General features: G+C 35.5%; 1 protein-coding gene across 50 annotated transcripts in view; it reads left to right on the top strand.

Annotated features, from left to right (window-relative positions):
* The window catches only part of CLASP2 (cytoplasmic linker associated protein 2), a 149307-nt gene that overhangs the window by 51080 nt on the left and 85037 nt on the right, over nt 1-13190 (top strand). For 27 of the 50 annotated variants that reach the window (XM_080673650.1, XM_080673645.1, XM_080673642.1 and 24 more), the window contains 3 exons: nt 7753-7832; nt 10597-10689; nt 11912-12057. In XM_080673650.1, coding sequence (XP_080529776.1) covers nt 7753-7832; nt 10597-10689; nt 11912-12057 — 319 coding nt within the window. Of the gene's footprint in view, nt 1-7749; nt 7833-10596; nt 10690-11911; nt 12058-13190 lie in introns of all 50 variants that reach the window. The other 23 variants (XM_080673653.1, XM_080673651.1, XM_080673681.1 and 20 more) reach the window with 1 other exon arrangement.

Genomic DNA, 13190 nt, shown 5'->3' with positions numbered 1-13190 from the left:
TAATAATATCGCCATTACTGTACCAATTATTTTGGCTGCTTTTCTTTTTAAAAAGTAAAGATTGAATTAGATGATGATATAATTGTCATTGTTTATAATTAGTACCACATTTTGAGGCTAGTCGTTTGTCATTGAGGCCTGTATATAACTATTGAGATACATCATTGACCAAATAATTGATTTTCAAAGTTCTGTCGTTCTCTCATTCAAGTGAATAGAATATTATCTCTCTCTTATTTCCATCTAATATCAAAGGCTATTTTGAAATGGTTTTAACTTTCAATTCTTATAATTAGGTAATTACCAACTTTTCAAATTCAGTAGTATTTAATGCATCTTTAGGATATTTTATATTTATTTTACTTCATTTATGTCTAACTTGGGTTTTAAGAATGTCCAAATATCTGTTTTCCTCAAATTATGCTGATCTTGTCCATTTTTTCTTATCATGCAAACAAAAAAGTTATGTTTTTTTAAACAAATAAAGATTATGAGAATTGGTACATATTTAATAAAACAAACCTCACAGAATTTGTTTAATCTGGGAATCCAAATTTTTAACTTGTAAACCCCAATTTTTTGTTTTTGAACTTTATATAAAACCAAGTAACTTCTCTTTGTGTTTTGTTTTATTCCTCTTTTCTTTCACTAATGACAATGAAAGATACCCCAAAAGATTTTAATCCTGCATGGGTTGGGTCTTAAAAATGATCTCATCCTGATTCAGATGAAGAGACTGAGCTTCATGGAGTTAAATGATGTATCCAAGATCAGACAGTTGTTAGCAGAGATGAAATGAGAACCCAGTGCTTGGAGTGTATCATCTCTGGGCTATCCCCTAACAAATACTGCATGTGATACTTGTTATTTTTATCCCAGATAGCAAAACAATAGGACTTACATTTGGAGTTTAGGGATTGGCCAGTCACCATTTCATCTTAAATTACTGTGAATCCCGTATCATTGGCTGTCCATCATAAGATGCCCTTAAAACTTTGATTTTAAGGTAAATATGATTGGAGTTAGCAATAGATGTTGTTATTAATATAAGTCAATGTTACTTAACTTGCCTACTAGTTATAAGATGCATGTTTTACTATAGCTATTTTTATTGACCTCTATTCTGTTTTACTTCATGAGCAAAACTTAATGATAAAGAAATTTCATTGTGCAAGGTTTATCTTTTGAAACATTCAAAATGTTTAAGAGAAGTTACAAAAATATAAACAACCAAATTCTGTGATTGAAATTAATATGCAAACTGAAGACCCAGTCTCTTCTCAGATAACTTGTGTGTTTTTTTCTCTAGCTGTATAGAGCCTAATGGTTGCTCTTGTTACTGTGCAAGGCTTCATAGTAGGCATTGAGGAGACCATAGGGAAGTTCAAGGTTTTAAACTTTCAAAGATAATTACAAAATCTATCTATGCTTATTATTCCACCCACCAGCATTAATAGTGTTTGCATTTTGATCCTTCCATACTTCATTTGCGTACATATTTTGTCTGAGATTTAGGTGTTAGAAAATTATAGTCTCATACTGGAAGGCAAATTGATTCAAGGTTTGCCTTTGAAAAGAATGAAATATATCATTACTAAAGATCGCACATGCGAGGAATTTCCCATTAGTTACACTCATTATACTTGATCTGTATAAGATAGAAGTTTGTAATAACTAATTTTAGCCTTATATTTATCACATATATTATAATATAGTTGAATTGCTAAGAAGCATTATTTCTATGATGGGCATGTTGTGAATTTAAACTAATTTTTTTCATTAACTCATCATTTTCCTTTTTTTAAAACCAATTTGTGTGTTTCCTACTAATGAAAAGGATTGAAATGCATAATTTGTTCTTTTTAAATACAAAAGACATGATCACTGTTAACAAGTCAAACAGTAGAGAGACGTTTGAAAAAAAATCATGAATGATATCTTGCCTCTCTAATTCCATTGTCTTGAGGTTACCAGTGATAAATTTGATACATATTCTTTCACATGTTACTCTGTTCATTTATGTAAGTATTGAGATTCGATTTTATTTTTGCTCACATTAATCTTACTCGTAAATATTTTGCAACTTGCTTTTTTTAAACAAAATATCTTCATCCTTCAACATTAAGAATAAGAGTTATCACATCCTTTTAATAGGTGTACAGTATTCCATATTATTTTTATTTTTTTTAAAATATATTTTATTGATTTTTTACAGAGAGGAAGGGAGAGGGATAGAGAGTTAGAAACATCGATGAGAGAGAAACATCGATCAGCTGCCTCCTGCACACCCCCCACTGGGGACGTGCCTGCAACCAAGGTACATGCCCTTGACCGGAATCGAACCTGGGACCTTTTAGTCCGCAGGCTGACGCTCTATCCACTGAGCCAAACCGGTTTCGGCAGTATTCCATATTATTGATGTATCATAATTTAACTGCTTCCTGTTAATATCATTCAGATTGTTTTCAACTTTAAATGCAGAAACAAAGACCCTGCTCTCCTGGAGTTTCCATTCTAGTGAGGCTCAGAACGTTTAAATCCATTAGTAGGAATTAGCATATCCTCTTCTATGACTTTCATGTTGTTATTATCTGCCCATTCTTTAGTTGGGCTGTTTTGTCTTCTCATCAGTTTGTTACAGTTTTTATTTTTACTTTTTTATTTTAATGTTATTTTTATATTTGAGAAAGAGACAGACAGACACATCAATCAATCAGCTGCCTCCTACTAGGGACTGAGCCCGCAACCCGGGCATGTGCCCTAACCAGGAATGGAACCCATGACCTCTCGGTGCATGGGATGACGCTCAGTCAAGTGAGCCACATCAGCCAGAGCAAGATAGTGACTTTTTTGAAGAGTCTAGGCCAGTGGTCGGCAAACCGCGGCTTGCGAGCCACATGCGGCTCTTTGGCCCCTTGAGTGTGGCTCTTCCACAAAATACCACGGCCTGGGCAAGTCTATTTTGAAGAAGTGGCGTTAGAAGAAGTTTAAGTTTAAAAAATTTGGCTCTCAAAAGAAATTTCAATCGTTGTCCTGTTGATATTTGGCTCTGTTGACTAATGAGTTTGCCAACCACTGGTCTAGGCCAGTTGTCTTTCGGATTATTTCATGTTATGGATTTGTCTGATTTCTTTGTGATGTTTTTAACTTGTTCTTTTAGCCCTTTTATTTTCTGTAGATTTATTTTTAAATTATATACTTACCTCCTTTTAAATACTCTCTTCTATATTCAAATTTCCTTAAATGTCCTAAGAATATAACAAGTGATTTTGTGGGGTCAGGGGGAAAAATTTACTCAGTTTCTTAGCTCAAAATGCCTTCTCCTGTTGGTATAGTAAAATACAGTTTCATTACTAAATGATGCAGGGGCAGCTTTCTGCTTCTGCTTCTGTGATACCATTTATCTTCTCTTTCTTTTTATATATATTTTTATTGACTTCAGAGAGGAAAGGAGAGGGAGGGAGAGATAGAAACATCAGTGATGAGAGAGAATTATTGATTGGCTGTCTCTTTCATGCCCCCTACTGGGGATGGAGCCTGCAAGCCGGGCTTGTGCCCTGACTGGAAATTGAACCATGACCTCTTGGTTCAGAGGTTAATGCTCAACCACTGAGCTAAACCATCTGGGCTCATTAATGTTTATTATTTTTTCCCTAAAAGGTTTTCACTTTTTTGGTTTGGTTTGGCTTGTACCTCAAAATATTTGTTACTATGGGACATAGTATTTTTTTTTTAATTATAAAACTTTATTGAAAGAAATTTTAAAAGGCTAAGTAAATGGGCATACTACTTTCCTGGGTAGGCAGACAATATTACAAAGCTCTCAGTTTTCTCCAAACTCATCTATAGATTCAATGCATTGTCTTTTTCTTTTTTTGAGGTATGAGTGACAAAGTTAAATTAAGTTCTGTTGAACAATAAAATGAAGCTCCATAAGTAGAGCTTTATTGGAACACAGCCTTGCTTGTTCATTTGCATATTGTCTGTGGCTGCTCTGGCACTACAATGGCACAGTTGAGTAATTGCAACAGAAACCATATGACCCACAAGGCCTAAAATACTTACTATCTGGCCCTTTACAGAAAAATTTATCTCTGTTTTAGAGTGGTTAGGCAACTGAGCAAAGCTATTCCGTTCTGTTTTAGCCCATTTATATCTTTTAGTGTGATTGTTGACCCAGTTATGTTTCAAAGAGCTTTAGTCAAGTTGGAAGCCAACATTGCTCCCTCCTTCGGCCCTCTCTCTACTTGTGCTCCTGCTCTCAAATTTGTTGTTTTCTAAATACATCTCCTTTTGATATGTATAGTCACTCTCCTTTTCTTGCTTTAATAGTTGACACTAGGGCCCATTACTCTTTTTATCTCTCTTGTGGTATCCATTCTCCCTGCTGGTGCTAAAAGTATTTTATTGTTTTTTTAGGTGAATTTTTAAAGCTGTATGGGAATGGAATGATGATTCTGAGATGAAACAGTGATTTAACAGATTGTTCTCTTATGCAGGGATCCTTTTTTTAATTTATTGGCCAGACAAAACCAAGGTGAGGGGAAATATTAGGCAAACTAGGATGGTAAAAAAGTTTACTGTAATGCATACAAGAGATAAGCAAGGCTAGAATGGGGAACTCAGCATGTTCTCTGTTGTTACACTATTCACATACCCAGGACACTCCCGTTGGCAGCAGCTCTGCTTATACAAAGTGATTCTCAAAAGATAGGAGTCAGGTAGATTGGGAGCAACTATTCAAACTATGCAAGTTCTTGCTAAATTGGTAATGCTCATGTCCAGGTGTAGAGACCTAATTGTCACCTCTGAGATAATCATAAAGCTGCATTTAGTAATATTTGTAGCCTTTCCACTCTGCAGCTTCTGTGGGATTTTAAAAGCCATGTGATTTCTCTTTCTCCTCCTTTTCCTCCCCACTAGCTTATTTGGCCCTACTCATAAGACAGAACTTACTGGATAATAAAGGTATTATGATTAGAGAGAATTTTCAAAGTTAGGCTTTCCTATGTAATGTTCCTAGTCAATGGCCCATTTTTTCTGGCCTTATTTGGGACTTAATCAGGTGCTCTGCATCCCCTTGAAGGTTTTTGACATTATGCTGTGGAGTTAACATTCTGTCCTATGTATAATACCTTTTGTATACTGCATATACACTGTAGTAACTCTTTTTAAAAATATATTTTTATTGATTTCAGAGAGGAAGGGAGTGGGAGAGAGAAAGAGAAACATCAATCATGAGAAAGAACCACTGATTAGCTGCCTCCTGCAAGCCCCTTACTGGGGATCGAGCCTACAACTCAGGCATTGTGCCCTTGACCGGAACCGAACCCGGGACTCTTCAGTCCGCAGGCCAGCACTCTATCCACTGAGCCAAACCATCCAGGGCTACACTGTAGTAACTCTTGATACTGTTCTCCCCTTTGCTTTTCCATTCCTCTGTAAAATTGTCTTCCAACAGTTCAGCACACTGGGTTGTTAACTTCTGCTCTGGTACATCTGTGTAGGTCTCCTCTATCAGTTGAAAGTATATACTTTCCAGGAATCAATTGTGTGTTCCCAGATATGCTAATGGTTGCTCTTGTTACTGTAACAAAGTAAATAGCAAGAAGTGATGTATAAATGTACAAAATATTAATGAGTCTGGAAAGTTTATCTTTCTTTTTTAATGAAAACTGCTAAATGTTGAGGAACTACTTGATACAGTTATGTCTCTAAAGAATTTTCTGTTTAGTGGTCTGTGTAAGACAGTTGTGAAAGATCAGGAAGACATTGTAAAAATCGAGGTTTTGCACTCCTATTAGAGGACCTACTGTAAAAAACAGTAAACGCCTATTAAGAGATTTGTAAATGAATGTAATATGTTAATAAAGGTAGGTATCTTATTTTTTATTTATTCGCTTTAATTATTTTCAGTTAATCAGTAACTTGGAGTGATCATTTGGATGGGGTTCAGAGTTTATTGTTTTTTTTTTTGTTGTTGTTTTTTTTGTTTTTTAAATATATTTTATTGATATTTTACAGAGAGGAAGGGAGAGGGATAGAGAGCTAGAAACATCGATGAGAGAGAAACATCAATCAGCTGCCTCCTGCACACCTCCCACTGGGGATGTGCCCGCAACCAAGGTACATGCCCTTGACCGGAATCGAACCCGGGACCCTTCAGTCCGCAGGCCGACGCTCTATCCACTGAGCCAAACCGGTTTCGGCTCAGAGTTTATTGTTTTATTGGATTGTTTTAATATTTAGGGAATAACTAATTTATTTACTCGGGTAATTGAATTTCCTATAGCAACCACACATTCCTTTCTCTCTTAGTTTATTAAATTGTTATTGCTTTTAATTTGCAGTTTTTATTGCCTTACAGCTTTGTTATGCTGTTCTGTGGTCAAGTCACATACAAAGGTCTTCAAAGGTGTTTTTTTTAAGTTGAGGCTCTTCTTACATGCCTTTGGAAATCCTGAGTATTATTTTTATTAGGGTGATATTAACTTTTTAAATCCAATTTTGAAATATTAATATTTCCTTTGGCAGATGATAAACTTAATTGGGGAGTTACTTTTAATTTAATTTTTTAATTGGAGATTTTTTTTTAGTTATCATTTGGGCATATATCTTATGTAGTTGAAATCCATTCCATGTGTTGAATTCTTACCAGGAAGTAATAAATATATAAAGTAGAGATAGAAACTTAAGTATCCCTTGTGTCAGCCAGGGTTCAATTAGGAGACAGAAACCTCAACAGGTATTCTTACCGAGAGAATTTAATATAAAGAATTGTTAAATGGGTATTGTTGAATTAATGCAGAAAGAAATCACTAAAGTATCATGGAGGTAGCAGCTCCTATCCCTAGAGCTGGAGGAACAAAATGAGGAGGTTAAAATTATTAAAACTGAAGAGACTTAGAGGAGGGGCCCTGCAGAGCCTTGATTCAGACTTCTGAGGAAGGAGTATAGATGACCGCTGCCTTTGATGGATGCAAGTGAACCGGTTTAGTGAGTGTTAGAAAAAAGTACAAAGCGAAACCAGATGCTACTGGAAACAGAGGTCCTTCCAGAGTTTCTAGGTTTTTGCTGACAAGAACAGGAAGCAGTCAGGTAGGGGCAGGAAGGTCCCCTCTTCCTTCAGCTTCCAGTCTCTCTCCACCACTCCCATAGACAGGGTTTAACTGGAAGGCACTAGAATCATCACAAAAATGGTTTGCTTAATCCTAGGCCCAGTACCACTGAATATAACAGAGTGACTTTGAAGCTGAAAGACAGTAGCTAAATTACTGGCTCCTAAACAACAGCTACCTATCAAGTTTACTTTTTGATAGTCTATGTGCAATAAAGGATGATTTGTTTGCATATTTAAGTATAATTTCAAGACTCATTTTTTTCACATTTGCTTTTCTGACTCCTGCAGCACACATGGATCCTGTACATCACATTTCCCATCATTCATTGACACATTGTGTCATTTAAAATTGCTTTTCAGCTTTTAAACCTTATCCTTTGACTTCATTTTCTGTGTCCTTGTTATTGTATTGGATGAGGAATGGAAGGGCTCTGTTCTTAGTTTGAATTTTACTGCCAGCCTATTACTAAGTACCTTGACTTTTCTGAAAAGTGGAGATTTTTTTCATTGCTTTTTTATAAAATGAATGTCTCTTAAAGTTATGCTCCAAAAAATTATGTTTTTCACATTGTTATTGATGCTAAAATGCTTAAAAATAAACTTTAAAAAGTAAAATTATTTTAAATTAGCAGGTGCTTCTAAGGAAGGAGGTGCTGGAGCAGTTGATGAAGAAGATTTTATAAAAGCCTTTACAGATGTCCCTTCTATTCAGGTAAGGATACCAATATACTGGCTCTCCCCATGAATGTTGTCTCTGTGCCTCTTCAGATAATTGTTTTTGTCCCTTTAAAAATATTTTTTCCTTAAAAGACTATGTAAAAATAAAATATTTGACTTATTATTACCAAGCTATTATTTGTTGGTATAGTTAGATTTTCCAAGTGATTTTTCAGTGAGGCTGAAATAAAAATGAATCCATATTATTGAATTAGATATTACATTGCACTGTCCAACTGCATCTACTTTCTTTTTAAGGTGCTTGAGTATTCTCTCCTCCTTTGTTTTCCTCCTACATTTTTGTTCATTTCATGTCTATCTCCTTTGTGGGCACATCCTTTTCTACTTAGCTATTGAATATTGGGATTTCCGAAGAATTCTGAGCCTTTTCTTCTCACTCTTCTCTTTCTTACTAAGTCACTTCCTTTAAATGGATGGCTTCAGTTTTCTTCTTTACATAGATAATGCACAGGTTTTTATCTCTAAGCCAGACCTCTGGAGCATCAATTTCTCCACTGATTGTCTATTTGACATCTTCTCTTAGATGTCTGAGGCATCTCAAACTCAGCCTGTCTGAAATTAGACTCATGATCTTCCCCCTCACACACCTACCCTTCCAGTGTTTTATATGTGGAAACCATTACTTGATCAGTTACAAAAGTCAAAAACCTAGGAATCAATCATTATACTACAACGATTCTTTACTTGTATTCAAACCTTTTTTGTTTGTATGCCTCCTAAAAGAGTATTTAAAAAATAGTGTACTCTCTCACTAAAGTAAATTTTTTAGTGGACCCTTTTTTCCTTGTTGCGGGGAGGGGAACCTTTTATTACATTCCAGAGTAATGCATCATAATAAGATTGGGAGTGGTATGGGAACCTGCCTTTCTTCTGAAATACAGAACGATTATTGTGAGGGGGCGGGTTAGAAAAAACTAGATAAGAAGCCTCCTGAAATCATCTTCTAACAGAATGTTATCTGGTCCTCCTCCTACCTCTTCAACTGTCTAATGCCCTACTCAACTTGGTGCTCTTGTTTGGGCATGGTTTGTTTGTTTTTTAAGTAAACGAATTTAATGATTTTTTTAAGTAAATGAATTTAATGCAATTTAATGGTTGTTGATAGTGACAGATATAAGTAGGGCTGTTTTTTTTTTTTTAATATATTTTTATTGATTTTTTACAGAGAGGAAGGGAGAGGGATAGAGAGTTAGAAACATCGATGAGAGAGAAACATCGATCAGCTGCCTCATGCACACCCCCTTACTGGGGATGTGCCCGCAACCATGGTACATGCCCTTGACCGGAATCGAACCTGGGACCTTTCAGTCCACAGGCCGACGCTCTATCCACTGAGCCAAACCGGTTTCGGCAGTAGGGCTGTTTTGATGAAGGTGTCTGTTTGATACCACTCAGATAGTATCAGTACGACCCCCTTTCTCTCCATCTTCATCTCTGGATTGCTCTGCATTGTCTTCCCTTATGGTCAGCAACATGGCTGCAACTCTTTGAGCCTCAGACCTTCATTACCCTCTGTCTCTTGTCTGGTTGATCCTGTAAAATTTGTGAGATTCACTCTGATTTAGGTCACATGCCCACCTCTGAACCTTGATTGTTATGTAGAGAGATACTGGGTATTGATTTATGTAAGCCTGGGGCCTTGTCTCTACCCCTGGTCTCCTTTGCACTTTTTTTTTTTATTGATTTCAGAGAGGAAGGGAGAGGGGGAGAGAGACAGAAACACCAATGATGAGAGAGAATCATTGATCAGCTGCCTCCTGCACGCCCCACACTGGGGATCGAGTCCACAACCTGGGCATGTAACCTGATCAGGAATGGAACAGTGACCTCGTGTTCATAGGTTGAAGCTCAACCACTGAGACACGCCGGCCGGGCTCCTTTGCACTCTTTACTCCTATACTCTGGCCTGCTTTCAGTTTCTTTCTGTCACAGAGCCTTTGCACATACTGTTTACTCCAGGGAAGGCTTCTCTCTCCAGTTGGCCTAATGATGTTTAACACATTCTTTAGCTCTCAGTTCAAGCTTGACTTTTCTAACACTAGTTCAAACCCCCTATATTAACTATAGACTTTCATAGCACTGCATAATTCTCCTTGGTGATACTTTATTTGCAATTTCACATTTTATATAATTTGATTCATTTCTTTTTCTCTCTCCCTGACCAGACTATAAACTTTATAATACGAGAAACATGTCTGTTTTTGCTCACCATAGTATTCTTAGTGCCTAACATAGTACGTTTCTGTTATGTGAATATTTTTTAAGTGAATGAAAGGATAATGGTATTTGGCAAATGGTAGGCTCCAGAGGAAACAAAACATGTAGCTATCCTGGTTACATGTCTAGGCAGTGAGGAGACTAACTTAAAACATGTCCTTTTGCAATATTGTATAATAGTGTATGAATGCATAGATATGTTATATACCTGAAGTCATTTTGAGAAATTAGGCCTATTTTTATTAATTGGACTATTTGCATCTTGTTTTCAAATGATAAAGCATTTAAATGTATATTTAAAATTACTCATAAATGAAGAAGTAGCATAAGGGTAACAGGGAAGGAAGACAAATTAAAGCACTTCATTATTGCCCATAATATATTTCCATCCTCTGTTAAAAATGGTGGTAGAATGGTAAATAAATAATCTTATTATTTGAAAGATTATTTTAAACATCAGGGCATAATTTTAATATTGCTCATGGTAAGAAATGTTGACCTTACAATTTTACATCTTTAAGATCTATTCTGGTCGAGAACTTGAAGAAACATTAAATAAAATCAGGGAAATTTTGTCAGATGACAAACATGACTGGGATCAGCGTGCCAATGCAGTAAGTTTTTTATTTTCTTATCCCTCTCCTCTTTTTTTCAATGTTCTTTTTCAAAAACTTGGAAATTCAGTAGTACTACTATCTGGTATTTCAGATACTTAAGAAATAGAAAGTCTGATAAGTGGTATTTCTTTCTGGAAAATACATTGAGATAGTTGGCATTTCTGACTTAGGGTAATTTTTATTGTTTTTGCTGGTCAGGTGGAACCTGTTTCACCCGTTTGTTAGTCTCTCTACCTGTGCTACTTGTTGAGTGACCAGGAAAATGTGAGCTTCCCTGATGCCACAGGGCCATGGCCTGTCTGTGGGGCTACATAGTCAGTACTGTCCTCCATTCTTACAGGATTTACAAAAAAAGCAGTTCACTTTTCCTGCATGCTCAGTGTTTTCATAATGTCAACATAAATTCACAACAATATGGCCTGGCTTTTTATTTTTTTCCTCTCACAGCTCTCTCTCTGTGATAAATATTTTCACAACCATGATTTTTTTTTAAAAAAGGCCTGATATTTTTTTAATTAAGAATATTTTATTTCACTTATATCCTTGAGATACTATTTGATAAATTTTAAAATGATATTTGCAATGTCAAAAGACTATAATTCAAAGATTGTGACTTGGACAAATTTACATCTGAGTTACCACATGAGTGCCTCATTGTCCTTAAGAAGCCAGAGGAGCGGTTTCATTTGAAGACTCCTCTGTTCTGAGAGCCCGAGTCTCTATTTTGACGGCTTAATGGTTGGTCCTTCTGCCTCTGTTCTTTCGCTTATGCATGAATATAATTTCCAGAATTGGGCCCTTTTAAAAATAGTCTCCTTAGTATATAGTGGTAATGGTTGCACAACATTTTGATTGTACTCAATGCCATTGAATTGTATACTTTAAAATGGTAAATTTTATGTAAATGTGAATTTTACCACAGTTTATTAAAAAAAGGCTTCCTTAAAACTTCAAAATTTAGTAATCTATTCATACATTACATATGTCTATTATGCATATAACCAAATCTATAATGTTCTTTTCCAGAAAGCTTTGGTTTTTGGTTTGCATGTTTATTTTAAGATGTTTAATACTGTTAAAATGTCTGAATGTAGTTATGTAAATAGAATGAAATGTTATTTTTAAATTTTTGTTTAAATAATGAAGTTCAGATAGCTTTAAGATTTTTTTGCACTGCCATTTTTTTGGGGGTCAATAATGGTAATTTTCTTTATTTCAGCTTAAGAAAATTCGATCATTGCTTGTTGCTGGAGCTGCACAATATGATTGCTTTTTTCAGCATTTACGCTTGTTGGATGGAGCACTTAAACTTTCAGCTAAGGATCTTAGATCCCAGGTGGTTAGAGAAGCTTGTATTACTGTAGCGTAAGTATATTCTTTATGTTACAAGTGTTTTCTGTGAATGAATTTGGTACTCATTGAATCAGATCTCATTAAGTGAAGCAGTAGCAAGATACCCCCAAAAAGCATATATGTGATCCAAATACCATTTAAAGTACCAATTTGTGTGATTTTTAAAATATATATATTTTTATTGATTTCAGAGAGGAAAGGAGAGGAGAAAAAGATAGAAACATCAATGATGAGAGAGAATCATTAATGGACTGCCTCCTGCATGCCCCAACCGGGGATTGAGCCCGCAATCGGGGCATGTGCCCTTAACCGGAATCAAACCTGGGACCCTTCAGTTCGCATTTCAACGTGATTTAAAAAAAAAATTTCTTAACAGCACATTATACCAACTTTCAAATGTGTTTATATGTCTAAAGCCTACTGGTGGATTTTTGGTCACTAACTGAGTGTAAGAAGAAAGTGAATGGGTCTGAGAACTGGCTATATTCAGTTTTCTCTTTACTAATTTGGATGTTAAGCTCTATTTCTGATATTTTAGCAACTTTAGGAATTATAACATGCATCATTAACTTATCAAAATATAAACTTATTCTGTATGTTTATGTTCTTCTAAAATTTAAGGATAGTAGAACCCTAAAATTCCTCTCCATCTGAATACTTTTGTTGTATATGTTGTTGAATAAGCATTCCTTTGAAGATAGGGAACACAAAGATGCCTACTATTAATATTTCTAATCAGGATTGAATTGGATGTTCTAGTCAGAACAGAAAATAAAATAAAAAGAAAACACACACACACACCAGGAAATAAAAACTATGAAGATTCAATATAAGGAACAAACTCCCGTTTTTAATGAGTGATATAATTATCTATGCTGAAAACCACGAGAATCTATAATAAATTATTATAATTAAGGCACTTTACCAGGATTGCTAGATACAAGTCAATATACCAGTGTACCAAAATAATTGAATATCTCTCAATTGCAAAACAAAACAAAAATCCACAAAATGTATCCTTGAAAAACATTTCAGCCCTGGATGATGTGGCTCAGTTGGTTAGGCATTGTCCTGTGCACTGGAAGGTTGCCGGTTTGATTCCTGGTCAGGGCGCATGCCCAAATTGTGGCTTCGATCCCTGGTAG

Source organism: Plecotus auritus, assembly GCF_963455305.1.
Source record: "Plecotus auritus genome assembly, chromosome: 6".
Lineage (NCBI taxonomy): Eukaryota > Metazoa > Chordata > Mammalia > Chiroptera > Vespertilionidae > Plecotus > Plecotus auritus.
The sequence above is the reverse complement of the archived record's forward strand: the minus strand, read 5'-3'. Positions and strand labels throughout refer to the sequence as shown.